The sequence below is a fragment of the Pristis pectinata genome, chromosome 2 (assembly GCF_009764475.1).
Source record: "Pristis pectinata isolate sPriPec2 chromosome 2, sPriPec2.1.pri, whole genome shotgun sequence".
Classification (NCBI taxonomy): domain Eukaryota; kingdom Metazoa; phylum Chordata; class Chondrichthyes; order Rhinopristiformes; family Pristidae; genus Pristis; species Pristis pectinata.
The window spans coordinates 112,354,662-112,381,618 of NC_067406.1; the positions used below are offsets into that span (position 1 = coordinate 112,354,662).

The 26,957-nt window shown below is 38.1% G+C and overlaps 1 protein-coding gene across 2 annotated transcripts in view; it reads left to right on the plus strand.

The window, feature by feature from the left end:
• The window catches only part of arhgap10 (Rho GTPase activating protein 10), a 153,379-nt gene that overhangs the window by 81,377 nt on the left and 45,045 nt on the right, over positions 1 to 26,957 (plus strand). For both annotated transcript variants that reach the window (XM_052036414.1, XM_052036404.1), the window contains exons 7-15: positions 2,748 to 2,852; positions 7,493 to 7,622; positions 10,034 to 10,140; positions 12,413 to 12,507; positions 16,133 to 16,211; positions 22,486 to 22,525; positions 22,804 to 22,869; positions 23,141 to 23,215; positions 26,764 to 26,851. In XM_052036414.1, coding sequence (XP_051892374.1) covers positions 2,748 to 2,852; positions 7,493 to 7,622; positions 10,034 to 10,140; positions 12,413 to 12,507; positions 16,133 to 16,211; positions 22,486 to 22,525; positions 22,804 to 22,869; positions 23,141 to 23,215; positions 26,764 to 26,851 — 785 coding nt within the window. The remainder of the gene's footprint in view (positions 1 to 2,747; positions 2,853 to 7,492; positions 7,623 to 10,033; positions 10,141 to 12,412; positions 12,508 to 16,132; positions 16,212 to 22,485; positions 22,526 to 22,803; positions 22,870 to 23,140; positions 23,216 to 26,763; positions 26,852 to 26,957) is intronic.

Below are 26,957 nucleotides of genomic sequence, written 5' to 3' on the forward strand. Positions count from 1 at the left end.
CACTTCCCTTACCCTTTCTACTGTTCATCCCACTGTTTAGCTGATGGCAAAATCTCTTAGTTCATGATGGCAAGATTGCACAGCGTATTGCAGACCATCATGAGCCTGCTGATTATAGTGGGACCAGTCGAGAGCAAATTCAGTTTGTTTTCTGGCAGCAGAGCTTTCATTGTTTGTAGGTTATTAATTCTCTCTTCCAAAGGAAAGAGTCCCAGCCATAACAATAATTTTCCAATCCTTGCAACATCCTCTGTACTCTCTAGTGCTATCATTTTTTCCTGTACTGTGTTGAGCAGAACTATACAGAGTACTCTGTGTGACCTAACTACTCTTTTACACGGTTTGAGTATGAATTCCATCTCCACCCCGACTTTATTGTTGTAACTGCCTTGGCCGCAAACACAAGTATCCCATATGCTGGCTTCACCTTCTCTGTCCTGCCCTGCTATGTTCAGGAATTTGTGGACATGCATGAACATCCTTGTGTTTCTTTAACTTTTAAGTGTCTTGCCAGTTATGTATTCCCTTGCCTACTTTGTTATCTGCAAATGTATTGTGTTGCACTTCTCCAGATTGAATTTCATTTGCCACCTTGGTAAATTGATATTTTCCTGTAATCTAAAATTTCAGGATCAACCATGCAGCCAATTTTGGGGGTATTGTCAACACCTACATATTTGTGTGCCCAACATTTGTCTAGGTCATTTATCTATACTATGAAAAGCAAGGGGTCTAGTTCTGAATCCTCAGGAATCCCACTGCATGCAGCCCTATAGTCACAAACATTCCTGTCAACCATTTTCCTTCTCTTTCTGCCAGTGAGTCAGTTCTCAATTCAATTTACCTCTTTTCCTGGATCCCGTGGACTTTTTTGATCAATCTGTCATGTACCTTGGTAAACTCTGATATGCTACATCAAATGTTTTGCTCTGATTGGCATTTTGTTATCTCCTCAAAAAAAAATTCTGTTGGTTTTATGTGATCTATTCTTAATAAACCATTTCTGATTTGTCTTTCTTACCTTCTGCTTTAATTGCTGAATTATACCATCCTTACCAAATTTTTCTATTTGCCCACTACTAATGTCAGACTGATTGGTCTGTAGTTGCAAATTTCCTGTCTTCTGGGTTAATAACTAGCCAGAGCATAGGAAAGTTATAGTCAGAACCTTTGCCATGTCCTCCTTTGTTTCTTGTAAGTGCCTGGAATATCTATTTTTAATCTGGGACTGTTGGCTTATCTAGTTTTTAAAAAGATTAAAACTCCTAAATGTATTTTACTATTTATTACTATTTACTATTAAATGTTTTACATTCTTCCTCGTGGCATGAATTAGTCTCTGTTTGTGTGAAGACACATGCAGAGTCTTTATTCATAATGCTGTACATTTACCTTACCATTTTGGTCTTTAAAATGCTCAAGCTTTGACTCTTAAGCCTCTTCAGTCTCCTCATTCCCTATAGTGTGCTTGGAGGACCCTTTTTCTTCTTACTCTGTCATTGATACCACTGTGTCTTCTTGCTGCTCATCCTCTCCCCTTAGAATGTTCTGCATCCATTTCGTGACATCCTTGGCCCTGGTATAGGAGGCAAATGCCATCCTGGAAATTAAATTTATTGCCACAGAAGTGTCTATTTCTCCTATAACTACTGAATTCCCTAACAGTATAGCTCTCTTGTCCTTTCTGCCTTTAATCCATACCACTGTGTTTAACCCTAATGCTATGGACTTTGAGTGTACTCCCTCAAAGAGTTATTGTCTTCTGGCTTCTTCAGAAGTGAATAGAGTGTGTCACTGAAGGGAGCTCCTGTATTGGTCCTGATCTGGGGTTTTGACACGAAACATCAACTTCTTTCCTCTCGCAGATGCTACTTGACCCACTGAGTTCCTCCAGCAGATTGTTTGGAACTCCTGTATTACCTGGATGGTCTAGTGGTCACCCATTCTCACACTACATTGTGGGGTGACTACCTCCTGGAACATGCTACCATGTAATGCTCAACCTCACCAATGCACCGGAGCAATACTGGCTCTAGTCCAAGCTCTGAAATTCTGACCTTGAGATTTTCCAGTTGATAACATTTCCTTGCTAGAGAAATAAAAGACTGCAGATGCTGGAATTTCCTTGCCATATGGGTGTCCAGGATTGGAGAAACAATCATCCTGGGTTTCCCACTTTGCACAGGGTATGGATTCCTTGGGATTTCCCACTTTGCACAGGGTATGGATTCCTTGGGATTTCCCACTTTGCACAGGGTGTGCATTCCTTGGGATTTGCCACTTGGCGTGGAATGTGCATTCCTTGGGATTTCCCACATAGCACAGGGTGTTCATTGTACAGGGAATGGGAAGCATTGCCATGTCTCTGTTTACCAGAAGAAGAATTAAAATCCAGCTCCATTCAAGTCAGCACTTGCCCAACACTGGGCCAATTTTACTAGTTTAAGAGGTTAAATAATTGTTATCAATTTAATTTTTTGAAAAAAAGCATTAAACAGCTCCTCTTTCCCTGCTTTACTGAATTCCCTTGCTTACCAGGTTCCTCTTTGTACTCGGTAGAAGCTGTGTTCTGTGGAAAGTGTACTCTGTGCTGCATCATTTGCTAGCTGAAATTATATTAATTTTAAGTTGTGTGTTTCCAGTTGCCTGCCTGCCTTTGCTCTTCCTTACTGAATGTACTGGAATTACTAGATATATATATATATATATATATATAAAAAAAAGTGAACTTTTGTTTTCTCTTTCAGATGCTGTCTTTCTTTCAGATGCTTTTCACATTTTATCATCAAGGTTATGAACTGGCCAAAGATTTTGATCACTACAAAACTGACCTACACCTCCATATACAAAATGTAAGCTTGGTTTCTGGGAAGCTATGTATAGTTTGGTCTACATATTTTGCTTGTGTTTTGATCAAAGTTTGGTACCTGTTTTCAAAAAATTGTGCATGGTTGGATTTTCAGTTTTTGATCATGACATGTATGGCTGGGGATTCCACTCTATTTTGTAATTCGGAGAGGAGGAAATTGAATAACATAGGATGCCAGGCACTGTTAGTCCATTTTCAGTGCACTCTCCTGTGTAGTATAATTGGTTGAGGCCAAAATGATTAAGTTTGATTGATAGACAGCCTTGTACAGTGGCATGCAAAAGTTTGGGCACCCCTGGTCAAAATTTCTGTTACTGTGAATAGCTAAGCAAGTAAAAGATGACCTGATTTCCAAAAGGCATAAGGTTAAAGATGACACATTTCTTTAATATTTTAAGCAAGATTACTTTTTTATTTCCATCTCTTACAGTTTCAAAATAACAAAAAAGGAAAAGGTCCCTGAGCAATAGTTTGGGCACCCTGCATGGTCAGTACTTAGTAACACCCCTTTTGGCAGGTATCACAGCTTGTAAACGCTTTCTGTAGCCAGCTAAGAGTCTTTCAATTCTTGTTTGGGGGATTTTCGCCCATTCTTCCTTGCAAAAGGCTTCTAGTTCTGTGAGATTCTTGGGCCGTCTTGCATGCACTGCTCTTTTGAGGTCTATCCACAGATTTTTGATGATGTTTAGGTTGGGGGACTGTGAGGGCCATGGCAAGACCTTCAGCTTGTGCCTCTTGAGGTAGTCCATTGTGGATTTTGAGGTGTGTTTAGGATCATTATCCTGTTGTAGAAGCCATCCTCTTTTCATCTTCAGCTTTTTTTTTTACAGACAGTGTGATGTTTGCTTCCAGAATTTGCTGGTACTTAATTGAATTCATTCTTCCTTCTACCAGTGAAATGTTCCCCGTGCCACTGGCTGCAACACAAGCCCAAAGCATGATCGATCCACCCCTGTGCTTGACAGTTGGAGAGGTGTTCTTTTCATGAAATTCTGCACCCTTTTTTCTCCAAACATACCCTTGCTCATTTTGGCCAAAAGGTTCAATTTTAACTTCATCAGTCCACAGGACTTGTTTCCAAAATGCATCAGGCTTGTTTAGATGTTCCTTTGCAAACTTCTGATGCTGAATTTTGTGGTGAGGTCGCAGGAAAGGTTTTCTTCTGATGACTCTTCCATGAAGGTCATTTTGTGCAGGTGTCACTGCACAGTAGAACAGTGCACCACCACTCCAGAGTCTGCTAAATCTTCCTGAAGGTCTTTTGCAGTCAAATGGGTTTTGATTTGCCTTTCTAGGAATCCTATGAGCAGTTATCTAGGAAAGTTTTCTTGGTCTTCCAGACCTCAACTTGATCTTCACTGTTCCGGTTAACTGCCATTTCGTAATTACATTACGAACTGAGGAAACAGCTATCTGAAAACGCTTTGCTATCTTCTTATAGCCTTCTCCTGCTTTATGGGCATCATTTATTTTAATTTTAAGAATGCTAGGCAGCTACTTAGAGGAGCCCATGGCTGCTGATTGTTGGGGCAAGGTTTGAGGAGTCAGGGTACTTATAAAGCTTTGAAATTTGCATCACCTGGCCTTTCCTAACGATGACTGTGAACAACCCGTAGCCCTGGCAAGCTAATGAAGGTCTGAGACCTTGGTAAAAGTTATCTAAGGGCTCAAATCTCTTGGGGTGCCCAAACTTTTGCATGGTGCTCCTTTCCTTTTTTCACTCTAAAATTGTACAAAACAAAAATAATACACTAATCTTGCTTAATATGTTGAAAAGAATGTTTCATCTTTAACTTTATGACTTTTGGAGATCAGTTCATCTTCTACTCACTTAACTACTCACAGTAACAGAAATTTTGACCAGGGGTGCCCAAACTTTTGCATGCCACTGTATTTAACTTCATTCAGTCATCTGGTGAGGAAGCAGACAATTATTCAGGTTCATGTGTTAGATTGAAATGGACACTGGTGTTGCAGGTAACTTGGGTGCTTCAATCTTCAATCCAGACAGAACTCTTGGGGTTGATGGTAAGATACTGGCATGGGTTGAACATTGGTTAGCAGACAGAAAACAAAGTGGGAATGAACAGGTAATTTTCTGTTGGGACAGTGATTAGTGAGATGAACAGAAATCTGAGCTAGGGCTCCAGCTATTTACAATCAATATCAGTGATTAGGATGAAGGGACCAAGTATGATATATCCAGGTTTGCTGCTGATACTGAGCTGAATGGCAGTGTGGGTTGTGAGGAGAATGCAGGGAGGTTTCAGGAGGATATAGATAGGCTCAGTAAATGGGCAAAAACTTGGGAGGTGGAATACAAGGTGTAAAGTGTGAAATATTGCACCAGTAAAAATAAATTGGAGAAAGCATTTTTAAAACAGAGGTTGAATTGTGCTGGTGTTCAAAGTGACCTGGATGTTCTCAAACATGAATTACTGAAAATTAATATGCAAATAGAGTAAGCAGTTAGGAAGTAAGTTGACCTTTATTGCAAGAGAATTTAATATCTTATTGGAATTGTATAGGCACTGGTAAGACTGCATTTGGAATATTGTGTACAGGTCTGGTCTCCCTTACTTAAGGGTGTACTTGCAACAGAGGGAGTGTAACAAATGTTCTCCAGATTGATTGGGGTGGTGGTGCAGGGTGACTAGCCCTAAATGGAGAGATTAAGTAGGTTGGACCTACATTAACAATGGGATGCAATCTCATTGAAATGTACAAAATTCTTGCAGGGCTTGACAGGGCAATGCATGGGTAATGTTTCCTTAGGCTGCACATCTAGAACCAAGGGATTACAGTATTAAAGGACTAAGATGAGAAGAAATTTCTTCAATGGGTTGTGATTCTTTGAAATTCTAAACCCGTGAGAGCTGTAGAGGCCGAGTTATTCAACACAGAGATCGATAAAAATTTGTACATTAAGGGAATCAAGGGATAAGGGATTACTGCCGAAAAGTGGTGGTGATATAAATGATTAGCCTTGACCATTTTAAATGGTGGAACAGCTGTGAGGGGCAGAACAGCATATTCCTCTTTCTCTTTGTCATGATGTATCTTTCAAAGGTAGGGAACTTGCAGCCAAAACTGAGTGTAGGGTGGTGCGATTCCTGACCCCAAGTGCTTGCAGCAGTTAGTACTGATTGTTGAGATTCTGACTAATGTGTGGTGGGGCAGGGGAAGCAATATGTTTGGCTCTTACCAACCCTCTGTGATGGCCTTGCAAGCCACCAAAAATCAAGGGCACTGAATGGTGAGTATTAAATGCCAGTGATGCCTGTGAATGAATGTAAAACGTGTTTTTGGGATAAAAACAGAAAATCAGAATCAGGTTTATTATCACTGACGTATGTCGTGAAATTTGTTATTTTGCAGCAGCAGTACAGTGCAAGACATAAAAATTACTGTAAGTTACAAAAATAAATACATAGTGCAAAAGAGGAATAACGAGGTAGTGTTCATGGACCATTCAGAAATCTGATGGCAGAGGGGAGAAAGCTGTTCCTGAAATGTTGAATGTGGGTCTTCAAGCTCCTGTACCTCCTCCCCAATGGTAGTAACGTGAAGGGGGCATGTCCCGGGTGGTGAGGGTCCTTAATGATGGATGCCACCTTCTTGAAGCACCACCTCTTGAAGATGCCCTCGATGGTGGGGAGGATTGTGCCCGTGATGGAGCTGGCTGAGTCTACAACCCTTTGCAGCCTCTTTCGATCCTACGCATTGGAGCTTCTGTACCAGGCAGTGATGCAACCAGTCAGAATGCTCTCCACTGTACATCTGTAGAAGTTTGCAAGAGTCTTTGGTGACATACCAAATCTCCTCAAACTCCTAATGAAGTAGATAGAGCTGCTGGTGTTCCTTCGTGATTGCATCAATGTATTGGGCCGAAGGTAGATCCTCTGAGATGTTGACGCCCAGGAACTTGAAGCTGCTCACCCTTTCCACCGCTGACTCATCAATGAAGATTGGTGTGTGTTCTCCTGACTTCCCCTTCCTGAAGTCCACAATCAATTCCTTGGTCTTGCTGATGTCAAGTGCAAGATTGTTGTTGCGACACCACTTAACCAGCCGATCTATCTCACTCCTGTATGCCTCCTCATTGCCATCTGAGATTTTGCCAACAACAGTGGTGTCATCGGCGAATTTATAGATGGTGTTTGAGCTGTGCCTAGCCTCTCAGTCATGAGTACAAAGAGAGTAGAGCAGTGGGCTAAGCAGGCATCCTTGAGGTGCACCTGTGTTGATTGTCAGCGAGAAGGAGATGTTAGTACCGATTCGCAGTGGCTGTGGTTTCCCGAGAAGGAAATTGAGAATCCAGTTGCCGAGGGAGGTACAGAGGTCCAGGTTTTGAAGCTTGCTGATTAGTACTGAGGGGATAATGGTGTTGAACACTGAGCTCTAATCGATAAACAGCAGCCTGAAATGCTGGAAACATTCAGCAGTTCAGGCAGCATCTATGGGAAGAAAACAGTTAACATTTCAGACTAAAGACCCCTTGTCAGAACTGGGAAAGAGGTAAAAATGATAGTTTTAAGTTAGTAATAAGATGATGAGCAGTAAATGTTCATGTTTGGCTCCTTGCCACTGAATATTTTGTAGTGTTTTTATTCTTTTCCATAGGCAAGGAATCGATTTGAGGGTGCAAGGACAGAAGTGGAGGAACTAATGAACAAGATTAAAAAAAATCCTCACGAACACACTCGAACAACCCAATTTACCACAGAGGGATACCTTTATCTACAAGAAAAAAGTATATAAGTTTGTTGAAATGCTGCTTAATCTAAAAGATGTTGTTTTCAGTACAGAAGCTGTTAAACATGTCCAAACATATTTGATTCTATGACTATTTTACCTGTTAGTTTCTCTGCCTCACTAGATGAAATAATAGAATGCATAATTAGAAACAGTTCTTAGTTGAAGTTGGCTATATTATTTTGGTCTTGTGGATCATAAAAATTGACTTTTTAAAAGAAGTTGCTTAATGGGGCAAAATGATGGTGGGGAGTATTGGACCACAGGAAACTAGACTGGTGGAATCATGGTGGCTAAGATCGACAGTTCTCAAGCAAATTGTCCAAGTTTAGCGATTCACACTGATATAAGTCTCAGACAATCTGGGACTTGCTCTGTGACATTTCCCATCACATCTGCTGCAACACTCCATTAAAGAACTTCCAACGGAGTCCTTTGCTGGAACCCAGTCTTGGGTGAATTCTCCAGTCACTTGAACCTCACCAGCTCAGGCCAGGCATAAGATCGAAGGCTCTTTTCATTTGAATTGCAATATTCTCACTGTAGAATGGGAAAGTGAAATAATTTAAAATTCCTTCACTGTAGTTTAGTGTTTTTAAAGAATTGTAAACGATTTTTGTTTTCAATGAAATTTATTTTTATCATCTCTTTATTAACATTAATTTTAATACCTCATTGTTAAGCATTTAAAAACGGTAATCCCTTGATGGCTTTGACAAAAAGTAAAGCTCAAATACTTGCTTTTCTTTATGACAAAGCCAATCAGGTCTTTTTGGGGACGGCTGAAACCTTGCAACTCTTTGTCATGTGCAGAGTGCGATTCTATCCACACACCTGCACCTGCCAAGTACAGCCCTGGGGAGAGTGCTGGCATTGATTCTGGACAGGGGGTCCAGTCAGGAAAGAACTGGCCGCGATCACACACCCTCCCCATCATTGGCAGAGCAAATCAGTAAAGCATAATTTTTTAGAGAATTCAAGAAAACAGTTATGGATTTCAAAATGTCCAAGTCAAAATACAGGATAGTCCACAATGACAACAATGTTTACAGCCACCACTTTAATTGAGGCTCATAGTTGGGCTACTAATTAATCCCTAAAAGAGTTTCTTTTTAAAAAAAAAATGAATGACCAAGGTTTATTGATGTCAGTCAAACCACATACTTGCCACTATAATGATGGGATTATAACACTGAGTTTATGTAACTTGTCATTGCAGTTTTGCTTTTAAACAGTGCTATTGTGTGTGACCATAACTTTTGAACTATGACTTCATTTTTCATATTCGTACAACTATGCAGCCTAGAAACAGGTCCTTTGTTCCAACTAGTCTGTCATCAAGCACCCATCTGCTCTAATCCTACACTAATCCTATTTTATTCTTGCTACATTTCCATCAATTCTCCCATATTTTACCACTCGCCTAGCACCAATTTACAATGGCCAAATAACCTATTAACCCACAGTTCTTTGTGATATGGGAGAAAACCCACGTGGTCACAGGGAGAATGTGTGAAAACTCCACAAAGGATTGAACCTGGATCCCTAGTGCTATGGGACAGCGGTTCCTCTAGCTGTACCACTCTGTTGCCCAGAGTACCATCAGTGTGGTAACTTGATCAGAATTTTACAATCCTTCCTCTGTAGTTAGCCAGGAATAAGATATATTCAGATTTGCTGCAGTACAAAAAGTAAAGTGTACTCAGTGTTACTTCAAGAAATTTAAGGTTCTCCCTTTTAACACTCTCAAACCTTAGAGCATAGTTGTACAGCACAGAAGTGGGCCCTTCAGCCCTTCACGTCCATGCTGACTCTTTGACGCATCTATACTAATCCCATTTGCCTGCATTAGGTCCATATCCTCCTCTGCCTTGCATATTTAAATGCCTGTCTAAATGTCTCTTAAGCATAGTGATTGTATATGACTCTGGTAGCAAGTTCCAGTTATGTTTTTAAAACAAAATCTTGCCCCTCAAATTTCCTTTTAAAACTTTTTCCTTAAATCTTAAAGTCTAAATCTTCTGCCACCACTTTTTATCTTCTTAAAAACTGGGTTCAGGGGTGTAGTGTCAGAATTGCTAATATGCTGCATGTTGATATCCTGAGTGTGATGTGTGTACATTTTTCTGCCTGGTGCTTGGTAAAGGATTATTTTTCAATCAGTAAATCAATTTACTTGAATTTTTCAAAGGAAATCAGTGAACCTTGTTTTCAGTGATTACTATTCTTTCTTCAAATTACTGCCATACTTTATGCTTTACATTTTCAGATAGAGTCATGGTATTCATCCTTAAAGTTTGTATCAACATTCTTAAAGTTTGTATCAATCCATTGATTGACGTTAAATTACTACAGTGTGGTAAGCATTTTAGTGAATGGTATAACACCTCTGATTCCTCTATGTTCTAGGAACAGGTCCCTTTGGCTCAAGTTGGGTAAAACATTACTGCACTTATAAAAAGGAAACCAAGAGGTTTACCATGTTGCAGTTCGATCAGAGATCAGGTGGGAAAATTGTAAGTATTTAAACATGTTTGGAGATCTCTCATACCCAATCAAGGCATCCTCCAGTATTATTGGTTTGAAATTTTCAGAATGCACTCCAGTTACAAAACTTCAGTTTGAAATGCCATATTGTGAACTGAGTTATAAATACTTTGTAGGTTATTTTCTTTATGTACCCATGTTGCACACACTGAAGCTGTGCAGCCTATTTTGCTTTCTGGGGAAACTTTATATTGACCACACATGCATAACTGTAATTGTTCCCATGTAAAATGTTGTAGGAAGCCCATAACCTAACATTATAGCAACTTATTTTGCCCAGCTAGGGTTTTGGCTAATACTTGCATTTGACCTCTTGGCAAATATTTCTAGGAGGAGGTTAGATTAGACACAGTATCAAGAATAATTGTGAACATAACAAACGGTAGGTGAAATAGGCTATATGGCCTCTCAGGCCTGCTTCATTATTCAGTAACAGATTGATTGGGCCTGTGCCTCAAGACCACTTTCCTGTCCTATCCCTGCCTCATGTGATTTCTTTAATGCCCAAAGGTCCATCATTTTCAATCTTGAATATGCTCAATTGTTGAGCACAAAGATGCACTGATTGAAGAAATTTTTCCCTATCTCTGTGGTAACTGGCCCCCTCATCCTGAAGCTCTGCCCCATAATTATTAATCAATGTTCATTGGTAGTAATTAATATGCCAGATTGTGTTAAAGGTATTTAGATCTGTCATAACAGTACTTAACTTTTAATGGTGATTTTTAGCATATCTACCTTTGTAAAGGGAATACTTAATATGTGTATTAATAGTGAGGGAGACTATGCCGCACTGTTTTTGTGAAGCTATTATTTGGGAATCCTAATTTAGACAACAATTGTTAGCTATTGACCTTAACTGTATACCTACTTCTCACCTGAAATTACTTTTCTAATTTGCATTAATAGCAGTGAATGCCATTTGCTTAACTACAATTTTCATAGTAAATTAGTATTTGATTTTGTTTCATATTTAATATTTTCAATCACACGTCATCCCACTGCAACCATAATATCCAGTGCATCCCAGACTGATCTGTTGAGTTCAGAGGATATCAGAGCACCTATACACATCACCAGCCCCCAGGTGCATATCCTTGGTGGCCAGTGATGTGTATAGGTGCTCTGATATCCTCTGTTGACTTACTAATGTGTTGACTTACTAATGTGCTATTTGAAACTGGTGCAATGGCCCTAGAGGTCTTGCATTCCCTCTCTGAATCTCTTTATAAACTTTCTTTCAGTTGAATATATTTAAGAAGGAGATTGATAAATTACTGGATCCAAAAGGCATCAAGGGGTATGGGGAGAGACAGGAAAATGGAATTGAGAGAGGTGATCAGCCACGATGGTATGGAATGGTGGAACAGATTTGAAATGCCAAATGGCCTTCTCCTTTTCCTATTTTCTTTGTTTCTACATAAATTCCCCCTAACAGAAATACCTCCTAGATTCTGTTGGTGCAAGGCAAATAGTGTAGCTATAAACAGACCAGGAAATTCCAGAGTCTATAAATTTGGAACTTGCAGCATATTTCCCAATTCCTTGTATTTGCCAGCTCATTTGCACATCAACGATGATGGTATTTTTCCAGTGAGCTTTGGCTTAGTATTTTGCATATAATTTTGTTTAATTTTAATTGCTACACCAGCAGATGAGCTTGTAATTCTTTGAGCTTGTAATTCATCATCCTGCTGTTTGTTAACAAGAAAAATTAATCATGGGAAAATGTCAAAAACACTTCACAGAACTGATGGTGAACAGCTTTTAACCATGCTACCTTAAGAGATGCTAGAATAGATGAGGAAAAGTTTGGCTACAAGGTTGAATTCTAAGAAGTGTCTTTCAGGAAGGAAAGGTGGTAAGAAGGAATTGCAAAGTTTGGGACCTTGGCAGTTGAAAGCATGGCCACAAAACATGGAGTGATTAAAATGAGGGTAATCGAGGTAAACTGAGGACTACGAGCAATTACAGAGTTAGGGTGGAGCAAAGGAAGTATTGGAGAACAAGGGTGAGAATTTTTAATTTGAGGAGTTGCTCTACTGGGAACCAGAGTAGGTCAGCAAGCATGTGTGATGGATGAACAGAAGTTGATGTGAGTTAGGACATAAGCTGGAAAAGCTTGATGACGTCAAGTCTATGGGGATAGAATGAGGAAGGCCAGCTGAGAATGCATTGGATGCTGTATTGAGTATTTCCTTGATATGTTTCTTTAAAAATTGAGTGTATGTTTTTATTTAGGGCGATGAAGATGCATTTATTCTCAAATCATGCACGAGGAAAAAGTCTGATTCTACAGACAAGAGGTTTTGCTTTGATATCGAAGCAAAGGACAGGTAAATGTGGCTCTTTATGCTTCATTAATAGAAACCACAATTTCTACATATCTGGCAATAATTTCTGTACTGCTCCTGTTCCTTTGATTTTGTAGTTCTATATAGCAACAGATTATGTGCCATTTTACAATTTGGCAGTCCATGATGTTTCATCCTAATATTTAGCTTTGTGACAAAAATAAGAATGTGTCTATTTAATAAGCAAACGCATCTACAGATGGACCCATTTAAACCTAATCACATGATAATGGTCACTTTTCAGAGTTTAATAGCTCTTTCTCAACATCTCTCATCACAGTGTGTAATCTCTTGGTAAGAGCAAATAAAAAGGAGATAAAACCCAGGGCCAATAAAGGAAAAATATTTAATTTTCTTTTCTCCCTACTTCAGGCAATTAGCACTGTCCAGGTCATCATTTGGATATTTATTATCCACAAAGGCACACCTGATGTCAATGTCAGGATTTGATCTGGCTTCATTTTGCAGTCTTAGAGGGAGTCAACACCTACCACCCCAGCCAGCAGTCAATTTCAAAGACTCTCAATTCTTTGATAAGACCCAACTAACACCCAGTCTGCTGCTGTTCTTGCATAACTTGCTCTCCTTCCTTGATCTGTAAAACTGTTATAATCTATCAGCAGAGTTTTGGTCTGGCCCTTCAATTATTTTACAGGCCTCTTTAGTCTCCTCTGAATTTATGGTGAAATAAGGAGACTAAGCGTTTCTTGGCATACATGCTAATAAATTTTGGGACTCCTGGGGGAAACACAGAAGTCTTGACCTTGCTGCTTGAGCTCAGTGGGAAGTCCAGCAGTGAGCAGGAGCTTGCTGTGATTCTCCAGGATTTATGCCTGGGAATCAGCACTCAGATCTTGCACCAGGCTTGGCCCATTTTATGAGGGGGATTGATGGAGCAGTGAGGAAGAAAAGGAAGAATAAACTGAGTTGCAATGTTTTTCTTAGTTAAATGTTTTGAGTGCTTTAGTTGATTTTTATCTTTTCAAAATATTAATATTCTCAAATGCTCATTTGTTAACAATTTCTGAATTCAAAGACACTCAGAAACATTGCTGTTTGTCATCTGTCAAAGGTTTCTAGAGGAGTTTCATAGGTGGGGCTTGTTCTGACCTACTCCGTATAACTGAATCATTGCTAGAAGCCATGGTGATGCTTTGCACCCTGTGCTTGGTTCCAATTTGGATTTGGAATCAGTCATTATTTGTCAAGCACAGGCTGCTATGACCACACGAGACTGCTGTGCCTTCTCGCAGAACAAGTAGGAAAGTATGACATAAGCTATGACAAGAGTTGAGTAATTTGCTTTGGAACAGAACAGATTAAGGCATGGTCATGAAACAGGAATCAGTCATTTGAACCTGGGCAAGGTTGGTAGAATGGAGAACATGAGCAGCATGCTTTATCTGTGGGAAATCCAGACCATTCACTCCTGCTGAACTCTAAAGGTTTGACTAAACATTCCTGAGTTTGTGCTTTACTACACCCAATTGCTTCTCCATCATATGACAGACTTTCCTGGCTGCAACCACCAGCTTATAAAGTTCCCATATGGAGGCCACAAAAACACTGACCTTGAATTCCCCTATGGAGGCTATGAATACAGTGTAGTTTAAAGTTCAGCTATAAATGTTTTGTGGAACCTGCATACACAGGCTGCTATGACCACACAAGACTGCTGTGCCTTCTCGCAGAACAAGTAGAAAAGTATGACATAAGCTATGACAAGAGTTGAGTAATTTGCTTTGGAACAGAACAGATTAAGGCATGGTCATGAAACCGGAATCCAGCACAAAGGAACAAAGATAAAATTTGCCCAGATTCTGTTTGAGTAGAATATTACTTTGCCATCTGCATAATTATTGTGGGCTCTGGTTCCTTTGTTAGAAGCAGGAGTAGGTCATTCAACCTCTTGTGCCTGCTCTGCCATTTAATAAGGTCATGGTTGCACCTTTAGCTCATTCCCTGCACTAATTGCATCTGGACTTCCCACAGGTAGGACGTGCTACTCATGTTCCCTTTTCTGCCTACCTTGTCCAGATCCAGACGATATTACATGGGCTTCAAATGGTGGGGCCTTGGGGAGATGACATCTACATGCCCAAAGGATACTCCAGGACAAATTGTATACCTTTGCTGGGCTACTTGGCCAAGTAATTTGCTAGTCACATAGCCTAATCTGTTCTCTTTTAAAGCTTTTACTCAAGGCTGTGTTGGTACTTTGTTCTCATTGCTCTATGGGAAGAAGCAGTTGCATTTGTTCACCTGATGCTATGGAAGGTGAAGACCAGGGGGACTGTTCTGTTTTGTCTAGGAAGAGAGGGGATGAGAACAGAGGTGATGGAAATAAATAAGATGCAGTCAAGGGCTCTGTTCACTATGGTAGAGGAGAAGTCATGGTTTAGGAAGAAGGAACTCATTTTAGAGGCATCTGTGCAGTGTTTCATCATCAGAGCAATGGACATTGAGGAACTGGGAGAATGGAATGGAGTTCTTGCAGGAGGCAGAGTGGGTTGGACATATAGTCAAAGTGGGTGTCCCACAACCTGTGAATGTTTAAGAAACAGTAAAGAATAATCAGTCAGTGGAAACACAACCCAGATGAATGAGAGTTTTGACAAAAATGAGGTGGCTTTGTCTGATTTTGGTTTGATGACTTTTTAAAAAATCAAATCATAAGTTATGTCAACTTAAAAAGTATAGTAGCGTAGTGGTTAGCGCGACACTATTACAGCGCCAGCGATCGGGGTTCAATTCCCGCCGCTGTCTGTAAGGGGGTTTGTACGTTCTCCCATGTCTGCGTGGGTTTCCTCCAGGTGCTCCAGTTTCCTCCCACATTGCAAAGACGTACAGGTAGGTTAATTTGGGTTTAAAATGGGCGGTGCGGACTCGTTGGGCCGGAAGGGCCTGTTACCACGCTGTAAATAAAATTTTTAAAAAAATTTAAACTTGGTGGAACAGGTCTTGCACAGACAGAAGTGAAAAACTGCAAGATAATTTATGTAGCTATAGTTTGCCACTCATTCTCCAGGCATGTAGCCAAAAGCATAGCTGGATCTCTATTCGGAATCCTTTTAAAGAAAGGGGACTTTGTTCAGTATTGAAGATTCCCATTACTAATGCTGTCACCATTGAGACTTATAAGATAATGAGAGCCAAAATCTAGGATAAATGTGTAAAGACCCAAGTGTGTAATGAGAGAGAAAACAGTCTGGCATTTATTTGTTTTTGAGCTGTTTCAAAGTGATTTTAACTGCAAAGGATTAATGTTCCTGTAGACCATTAAACAAAGTGCATCTTGCTTGTAGTTATTGTGCCTTTCTGTAAATGCTTGTCATTTTCCACTTAAGCTATTTTATTTCATTCAGCGCTAATGTAGACTAATCCTTCTGTGTTCTTTGTTGTGCCACTTTACACGTTTGTCAAATTAGTGAAAAAGGCAATATTCTGCTTTAACTTCCATCGAGCTTAATTATTACTGTTAGATGAAGGTTCATATTGAAGTAATGTCACAAATGTAATCTGGAGCAATTTTGCAGTCTTGAAAATGATGTATGTGTTGAGCTTACTTTTTTTTAGCAAATTTATTTTTATGTTGGTGTGTTTGCAGGCAAGGTGTTATCACCCTGCAGGCTATTACAGAAGAAGATCGTAGACAGTGGATGGAAGCTTTGGATGGAAAAGAACCAGTAAGTTGTAATGAGTGGAGACATGATGAGTATTCAGTGCATTAATACTGCATAGGTGAATGATCAGCAACATGCGGTATTACAAATGTTAACACTAATGTAGTGAGATTTAAACAGTTTCTTAAACTGCTGTTTTCATACAGTTTTCTATGTTGTGCTTTGTGGCAGATTTGCTGCATTAAGTTATAGGGAAAATAGTGTATAATTGACTTGCTGTTGAAGATGTAAAATAATGCTGACCTGTTAGCTAATGGCCATAACTAGAAAATATAGCTTGCAATTGGTTACATAATTGTAAAATTCATAATTCTTCCTGGGTAAAGTGGAGGGAGAGTGTTGAGTGTAATTCCTGTTGAATGTAATGCCACTTGCCACGAATGTTTTCCATTTGTGGCCAATGGCATAGTGAAGTATTGGTGACAATAAACCAGTATTTAGATTATAGAACAGGAGCAGTAGTCCAATGCCCTAGAAGCCAAAGTGATAACACATGTCCAGATAAATTAGAAAAAGTGTACCTAGTTGAGAAATAACCACATACAGAATATATAGCTTTTGGTGTCAGTCCATGTTATAGAATGCCTTGGTGTGCTAGAATATGTCCAGTTACATGGGAAATGCTTGAGATACCCATAGTTTGGTGGAATAATGAAACCTAGAAAGTTTAAACTGAGAAATATTGCAGGTAAAAAAAATATTTATATCCGATGCCAATGATCATGCATTTCAAGCATTGACATTTAGATAAATTGCATTCAAGGCATAAAACTGCATTGTTGCCTCAGTTACACAGGTCGGAAAGTATCTGATTATTCAAGCATATTTCCCTTCTTTTAAGAAAAAGGGAACACCCTAAGCAGGGAGAACTCGAATTGAAAAACTGGCAGTTTTTCTTTCTTTCTTCAATATTTTTATTAATTCCAAATAAAAAATACAAAGTACATGAAACAAAGGAAAAAAACAAAATGTTACAAAATAGATTGTATTGAATCACGCTTGAAATCACAATACTTCATATTAATAAACAAAAATGATAACTAATATTAATAAATTGAAATAATTTTATTATAAAAAAATCTAACCCCACTACCAAACACCCTAAAGACATAATAGTATTGGCCAATATCTGTACTTTAAGCAGCAAATCAGTGGTTTTGAAAGTAGTTCAAAAAGGTCCCCATAATATTTGGAAGTTCAGAATAGATCCAGAAATAGAGCAACGTATCTTCTTTAAGTTTAGATGACATAACATCCCGTAACCATTTAACATGAGTGGGGGGAGTAATTTCTTTCCATTTAAGCAATACAGCCCTCCTGGCTATAAGAGAAATAAAGGCCAGTATGTATAAGTCAGAAGCCTCCAGAATTATATCTTTTTCTCCATAATCCCAAATAATGCAGTTAAAGGATTTGGCTTAAAATTTATTTTAAAAAGCACGGAAAAGGTTTGAAGTACCTTTATCCAGTATTTTTCCAGACTCGGACATGACCAAAACACATGAATTAAAGAAGCCTCTCCATTATTGCATTTGTCACAATAAGGAGAGATGTCTGAATAGAAAGGCGATAACTTGTCTTTGGACAGGTGAGCTCTATGGACCACTTTAAATTGAAGGAGGGAGTGACACGCACATAATGATGAAGTATTAACCAGTTTAAAAATTTGATTCCAAGTTTCCTCAGAAATTGAAATCTGCAGATCATGTTTCCAAGCATTTTTAATTTTGTCTAAAGGAACCTTATTCGTTCCTGATAACTTACCATAAATCTTGGATATTGAACCATCATAAAAAGGCTTCAAATTAAAAATTACATCTAGTAAGTTCTTATCAGGACTTATAGGGAAAATATGTACTTGAGATTGGAGAAAATCTCTAATTTGCAAATATCGAAAGAAGTGAGTTTTTGGCAAATTATATTTAGTTGACAATTGTTCAAACATTGCGAAATTTCCTCCAACAAACAGATCCTGAAAACAAGTAATACCCAATCTATCCTATTCTTTAAAAACTATGTCAGTCATGGAAGGTTTAAAAAAGCAATTAGCAAAAATGGGACTAGACAAAGAAAATCTCAATAAGCCATAATATTTTCTAAATTGTAACCAAATCCTCAAAGCATGTTTAACTACCAAATTATCAGTTAATTTATTTATTGATAAAGGAAGTGAAGAGCCAAGCAAAGAAATAATAGAAAATTTTTTAACAGAATTAGCTTCCAAAGAAACCCATACTGGACAGGCCTCATGATTAATATAATGTAACCAAAAAGCAAGATTTTGTATATTGACTGCCCAGTAATAAAACCTAAAGTTGGGTAAAGCAAAGTCTCCATTATTTTTAGTTTTCTGAAATGAACTTTATTTCATCTAGGATGTTTATTTTTCCATATGTAAGAAGATATAATTGAGTCAAGGGAATCAAAAAAAGACTTAAGAATAAAAACAGGTAAAGCCTGAAATAGATACATAAATTTAGGTTAAATATTCATTTTAATAGAATTAATGCGGCCAATCAGCAATATAGAGAGGGGTGACCAGTTTGGCAAGACCCTTTTCACATAATTCAGTAAAGCAAGAAAGTTCTCTTTAAATAAATGTTTATAATTTTTAGTAATTGTTACACCCAAATAGGTAAAATGATTTCTTACAATTTTAAAAGGAAGGTTAATATCGAATGGCATCAGATTGTTCAAAGGGAAAAGTTCACTCTTGTGTAAATTCAGTTTATAACCTGAAAATTGGCTAAAACTGGAAAGTAGAGAAAGCATAGAAGGTAACGAAGTCTCAACGCTAGAAATGAAGAACAATAAATCATCAGCATAGAGTGAAACTTTGTGGGTAGTTCCTCTCCTAAAGATACCGGCAATCTCTGTAGATTCTTGAAAAGCAATAGCTAAAGGTTCTAAGACCAGGTCAAATAGCAAAGGGCTTCAAAGGGCATCTCTGTCTGGTTCCACGTTGAAGTTTAAAAGGTTCAGAAAGTTGAAAGTTAGTAAGAACACGGGCAGAAGGAAATAAATGAAGTAATTTAATCAATTGAATAAAATCGGGCCCAAAGTTAAGTTTCTCTAAGGTTTTAAATAGGTAACTCCATTCGACCTGGTCAAAGGCCTTCTCGGCATCTAGAGAAATCACACATTCCGATATTTCCTAGAAGGAGAATAAATAATATTCAATAAATGACAAATATTAAAATGGGAATAATGGTTTTTGATAAACCCAGTCTGATCATCGGATATAATTAATGGTAAAGTATTTTCTGATCTACGAGCCAAAACTTTAGATAAAATTTTAACATCAACATTCAGTAAAGAAATTGGTCTGTATGAAGTCCATTGGGTTTTTATTCTTCTTAAGGATAAGTGAAATGGAAGCTTCATAAAAGGATTGGGGTAACCTTCCCAATTTAAAAGAATCCAAAAAAACAGAACTTAAATAAGGTCTAAGCAGTGAGGAGAAAGCCTTATAGAATTCTCCCGGAAATCCATCAGGACCCAGGGTCCTTCCAGAGTGCATTGACCGTATAACCTCAGTGATTTCCTCATAAGTAATAGATTTATCCAGTTGTTTTCGGTTATCAGCAGGGATTGTAGGAATATTTAATTGGTTGAAAAAAGTTGTTCATTGCAGTATCGTCTTTAGGAGAATCAGAACTATAAAGTTTAGAATAAAATTCTCTAAAAGTATCATTTATTTCTAAATGATCCGTTGTCCTTTCTCCATTGGCTTTGCGAACTTCTTTAATTTGCCATCTAGCTATAGAGGTTTTTAATTGGTTAGCCAATAATTTACCTGTTTTATCTCCATGGATATTACCTTACGTTGAACAAATGAAACAACATTATCTATAAAGGTTGAAACCCCCCTGGATTTAGCTCGGAAAGAGGAATGAAATTGTATCCCTCTCCATCGACTGAAAAAGTGTAAAGTATCACAGTTGCGTGTATGAGTTTCTTGTAAAAAAAATAATAGAAGCTTTGAGCTTTTTAATGTAAGCAAAAATCTTGTTTCATTTTACAGGATGGTTTAATCCTTTAACATTAAAACTAATTAAATTTATCACTCGATCCATTTTAATATTGTTTAAATGTGAGTAATAAAAAGGGTAATACACAAGCCATTTTAGAATGTAGATTCAAATAAGACACTGAACTTTCCAATAAGGTAACTAAGTAACAGACTTGGCTAAAAGCCCAAAACAGCTTACAAAGAAAGAACCCAACCCCCCTCCCACCACCCAAAGAGGGAAAGCAGCCGACCAATAGAAAGCTGGCATCTATATCTAAAGACAGTATAACCCAAATAATCCTGCTGCCAATTTCTCAAGGTCGGTTAATTTCAACCCAGTCAAAACGGTAACTTGAAAAAAAAATGCGGTTTCAAAATCATGGAATAACAAACATCTTTGTTTATTAGTAAAAAAAACTCAGAAGAATATATGTAAAATAACGTGTCAAAAAAAAATCAAAGTACATAAACATTCAAAGTATTAGTAAAGGGTTATCAAAAATAAAAAAAGTAGATGTTTATGAAGAAAATTACGGAGTCTTTCGATCTTCAGGTTCCAGAAAAACTTGAGCGTCTGCAGAGGAGTTAAACCACTTATATGAGCCATTTTTCAGAATAATTCTAAGCTTTGCAGGGTAATGGAGGGAAGGTTTATAACTTTGGTTATAAGCTCTGACCTAACCTTTTTAAATTTCACACATTCATTCATAACTTCGGGTGAGAAATCTTCAACTATCTGATCTTGTAATCTTGGTAGTTAGTCATTCCTCTTCAGCGGGGATTCACGAATTTAAAAGGTCTTTAATTGAAAATCATGCAGAGAGATAATGGACTGACCTAGATTTGCCTTCCATAAGAAATTTGTTCACCAGTGATCTATGTGCTCTATCAATCTTAGGTGCAGCTTTTAAAATAGTAGGAAACAATTCAGCCAAAAGGTTTGCAAAGAATTCAGTAGGTTGTTTGCCTTCCACTAGTTCCTTGAGACCGAGAATTCGAAGGTTGTTTCTTCTGCTCCTATTTGCTAGTCAATAATCTTTGCTTTAGCTTTTATTAGATTTAGATTACTTTTTACAAAGCTCTTCCAAGTCATCAATTTTTTCATCCAAAACAGAGAGAGATGCTTCATGCTGTTTAATCTGTTCGTCATGATCATGTAAAGTTCCTTGGATAGAATCCAACTTAGACTAATCTGCTGCAGTTGCTTTGAATTGTTCAAATTTGTCGGAAGAATCATCTATATGCTTTCGAAACAATTGTTAAATAGATTCCAGAGATGCGAGAGTGTCATCTTCCTTGGTAATTTTAGTACCTTTGGCACCCCTTGTAGCCATGGTGGAAGTAAATTGCAATTAGAGAGAGAGTTTCAAACTGGGTTGAGAAAGTAAGATAAATAGGAGCTCCGGCATGTAGCTGTTACTCCATTAACGACCAGCAGGCTTTTCCCGGCAGCTTCTAATGAAGGAAATCACACCTTTGGAAACATGACAGTAGAGATCATTGGCTGGGAAGCAGTAGACCAACATGTGGCATTAACTGAAAAAGTAGGGGCTTGCTCTTGGCTTGTGCAGTTACAATTCTACACCTTCCCTATCATTGTGCTGCAGTCATTGATAGGCCTGATCCCAAGTAATGGTGTGCCATGTCCCTTTCTAGATAGTCTAGATCCCAGAATGGTCTCAAAACTGCACTTGGTTCAAATCCCAGTTAAAGCATATACAAGGCCAATCATAGGGAAGTTTTAGCAGTTTAAAAGAGATTGGTGTAGGGTGGGAATGGGAAGGTTGAAAGTGTTTACTGAAGAGGGGAGAGTTGTTGCAGGTTGGAAGGGTTCTTGTTTGAGTGTGATTTAGTCATTTCAACCATGGGATGGTCAGCTATTTATGGAGGTCACACTAAATTTTGGAACGTGCACTTCAAACCAGGTCTGATGTTCTATGGTGCTGTTCCCATTGTGGTATAGGTTGTGGGTCAGGGTAGTGCTGTTGAAGATGCCTTGGTATATTGCAACAATACATTTTGTTGATGGTAGATACTGAAGCACAATGTACTTGAAGTGGAGATGGTCAAAATACAGGCTGTGGTGGTAAAAGGGAGATAGCAATTGTGATTGAAATTGAGAGAGGCTCCCATTTCCCACAGAAGACTTTTTGAAAATCACTATGGCCAAGCCTTTTATTAGAGAATTAATTACCTTTTAGAATCGTTCTTGTATGTTCTCTTTTTCAGTGTAATTTGCTGTAACAATGTTTCTTTTAATGGCAGGTATATTTAATTACCAGGAGTAATTCAAGGAAAGAAGGAAGTAAGTATATGCATATAAATTTAATAACTAAATAATAACTGTCTACTTTTGCAGCTTCATTCAGACCCTGAGTTTGCAAAATCTGTTGAATTCTTTAATCAAAGGACCAGAATAATTTAATTTAAGAAGTAAGGAAAAAAAAATCATGTTCTTGTATGAAATCACATCTCGCAAAGAAGCTGTATAATCAGAATTGATTGAAAAATTTTGTATTTTGATTTTATTTCAATGTTGTTAATTCTTTAGAATGTGATTTTATAACTTTCTTTTCTTTTAAGATGCTCAACTGGATGAAATGGGTTTCAACATAATAAAGAAGTGCATCCATGCACTTGAAACACGTGGTAAGCTGGTACTTTATTCTGCATTTCTGATCAATTCTAGTAATATCTAGTTTCAATTAAACCAAATTGCCATTGTAAATTATTGGAAAAACTATTTACAGACATGAAATAAGAAGGCAAGACTCTCTTGATCTGCATTTATCTTGTTTTTTGATAAGTGAAGAAATGTTGTTGTATGAAATCATTTTGCCTGCAAACAGAAATGACATAGCATATTAACAGTTTCTTGATCATTGTCTGTTGATATGATTACTTTTTTTTTGTTTTTCAGGACTTAATGATCAAGGTTTATATAGAGTGGTTGGAGTCAGTTCAAAAGTCCAGAGGCTGATGAATTTGTTGAGTGGTAAGTGCTTTGCTAATTATGCAGGTTAAAATGAAGCTGTATTCTGTTCAGTACAATTATGCACAGAAACTAATGGTGTTGATCGGGATCAATCTGACCTGCTGCCCTTGCTAGCCTCCCCACTCTTCCCTTGGCTGCAGTTGACTTTCATAGCACTGCAGCAGCTATTGATGTTGAGGTTGGGCTGCCATAGCTGTCCAGCAAAGCAGAGCTGGCCGGGAGCCATGGCATCTTCCCTAACTCCATGGCATGATATTCCATCAGCTCCCTCATCCACCTGTTATCTAACTTCCACTTGGAGGCTAAATTGGTCCCATCAATTGAAATGCTGCTCTGAGCTTCTGCTGTGGCAGGATCCTGGTTCCTAGCTCAGAACACCCTTGATGGCCTTTTGACAGTTTAATGCTGACAGTCATAGGCCTTTGAATGGTTTTTAAATATCTCTGATAACATGAGGGCAAAGTGAGGTTAAAGAAAAACATATGCATTTTTTAATCAAGGTCATTGACTTTGTTCAAATGAATGTAGTTTTGCTAATTACATAGTGTGTCTAGCCCCTTAGCTATGGCCATTTATGCTCTGTGATTGGACTCAGTTCTAAGTCCAACTGAAACTGACCTTGCAGCTTATTTTCTGACTTTAATGTTGCAGTTTGCAAGTGTAGAAGCCAGTCTCACTGATCTGCAATTGGGAGATAACTGGTCTCCATGGAAACACCGAGCATAAGTGAAACCTGGTTTGGCCCAATAAATTACAGGAGATTTGTTACAGTGAAAAATGCATAGGAAGGGTATTCTACTCTTAGTCGCCATACCACCCCTTTAAAAGAGCCATCCAATCAGTCACACATTCTTTACCCATAGTCTTGCAATTTTTTCCTCTCCAAATAGATATCAAAGTCCTTGTGAAAATTTATCCAACTTCCAACATTTCAGAAGGTATAGCATTCTGATATATGCATGGTGTACTATTGTAAGCAGTGCTCCATACACAATGGTATTCTCATTGCTGGGTACAACAAATGATTGCTGCAGTACTGTGGCATTAGTACGTGCTTCAGAAACAGCATGGGGCAATGATGTTGAAAGACCTGTGCCCGTGACGAGTAGATCACCAGTGAAGCAAGATCAGGAATCTCCATGGGTAGTCCCAGTCTGTTCCATTTGGCAGGTAGGAGAGAATGGGGTGGCTTCAGACAACTGCAGTTATGCCCCGGGTCCTTGCCTTCATTTCACAAAGTTGCATGGTAGTCCTCCTGTTACCTATTATCTGCTTAGCACTCGATAGCAAGGATGCCAAAATTTGGCCCATTGGAACATCGGTTGAAATGTGGGTTTAGCTTATGCCACAGCAGAAAATTATTCTTTAAAGATTGCCATTCTCATGTGATTTTCAAGCTACTATTTCGTTTCCCTAGCAATAGTGAAGGAGATCATAGATTTACATTACTCATAAATGAAGAAAGTTTGCTGTTTTACATTAAGGTCAGCAAAAAACTTTCTTCCTAATTGTGCTTTTACAGATAAGCAAGTGGAAAACAAATGTAGAAGAAAATCACAGCAAGATTTTTACTTGGAAGAATTTGCAATTCTATCAAGCCCAACCTTTAAAAATCATTTTTCAATTCATTTCCTTGTTATATTTGACTATAGAAAGTTATTTTGAAATATGTATTAATTTTTCCTGGCTCAGAGCAGGTTCTCGGTATGTAACCGAGTGGCAGTTAAATCATTGGTGTCTTGTATGTACAATAGTATATAAGCTTTGAAAATGATTTAGGAGGAACTACATGGGAACAGTATGTTCTCACGCTCACTGTTGAAGTTTTGTTACTAAATGTTTATTGATGTGTAGAATTGGTCATGAATACTTTCCACTGTTGCCCTCTAACCCTTTTTTTAGGACCTGATACAGCTTTGCTGATGCATTGTTTGACATTTGGAAAGGCTACAACTAAAATAAATGGAAATGGATTGCATACTTTGCAATGAAGGCAAAACAGTTTTCCACAACACTGCCAAATCAAGCAACTTATTTTAGTATTGAATTTTAATGTCTCATCATGCTTAAACATTTGGTAGTATTTCCATTAAAATCTAATTTTTCTATCCTTGTGAATATTATAGAAAAAAATCAGGCTAAATTATATATCTTTATCATATATGTGGAACTGGAACAGGGTTATAGTTTCAGGTTGATAGCATTTTGGTCATCAATCTGATATGTTAATTCTATTTCTCTCTCCATAAATATTACCTGAGTCCATGAGTATGGACAGCATTTTCTGGTTTATTTTGATTTCCAACATTGCGGAATTTTGCTTCAGTCAAAGAAGAACTGGGGTGTAATGTGTATCCATTAAATAAATCCTAATGATAAACATTTTCCTTATTATATAAGGAGAAAGAGGGGGGAGCTCTGCGAGGATCTTTAAACATGATATTTGCATTATGGTGTGGGTGTGATTTGACGTATATGTGCAGCATGCTTGCAGCAATATTAGGCCTGTGGTGCCTAAAGTGATCCACTGGGAATTATCCTCACCTTGTGTTTGAGTCTGTTGCAATTAGTAAGGATTGATTGCCACGATTATTCAGTAGCTCCCTTTAATGTGTGAGTACCCAGTAGTTAAAGGTGAATTAGATGAGCCATGATCTTTTATCATTTGTGTTCTATGGTATATAAAAAAAATGCAAAGGTAGGCAACAAAAAAGAAATAGCAAAAATACTAATACCAAATTAAAATATCCTGCAGCATCATGAACATTGTAGCTAGTGTAGGCAAAAGCGATGTTTACATTTTCTTTTACAGTGAGGCTAGTTATAGTGAAATGTCGCAGAGCCCAGCTGGAGTTGGCATCAGAATAAAACTTTCTGGAGGGACTACAACATTCATGCTAAATAGAAACACATCTTGTAGTGCAAATGAATCCCAGAAGATAACAATGGTTGTAAACTTAAGGTAGTTGAAACTTTTTTAAGCTTTTCCCAGTTATGGAATTTGTTTAATTTGTAGTAGTTATTGGACCTGCCATAGTTGGAGAATTGTGTACAGTCTCTTGAACCTGGTACAATGGCTCACAATAGGAAGTGGAGTTATGGAGTTTTTAGGCTGGTACAGATATGTTTAAGAAGAATCTAACAGATGCCTTTAATATTAAGGAAAGTTTTAAGAATATTTAGTGTTTGTGAAGGAAATGCAAATTCAGGATTGGATAAATGAAGAAGGAAGTTGAGTATTTTAGCACTCGGGACTATCCATACAATTTAAAACAAAAATAATTTTCATGACTATCACAGAAAGGCCTATGTTTATTCCCCATCCCTAGTTTCCTTGGGAAGATGATAGTTGGCTGCCTTCACCTGTTGCACTCAAACTCTTGTACAGAAGGCAGAAGAGGTACACAAGCATGCCACCAGGTTTGAAGGCTTTCAGAATGTGATAACATGGGTATTTTGCCCTCCTTATGGATTACAATTCAATAGTTTTCTTGTGCATTGAAAACTCAGAACTCAGATGTGCTGATAATTGTAATGATATTTTCCAGATTCAAAGACCTGTGCTGAACTTGATCTGGATAACACGCTGGAATGGGAAACAAAGACCATCACCAGTGCACTTAAACAGTATCTGCGGTGAGCAGCTGTGCCTCTGTCGCACTCCTTTCAAGCTGTCACGTTCTTATCTCAGTTAAACTCTACAAAAATAAGCAAATCTCAGGATTCAGAAAGAAATAATTTA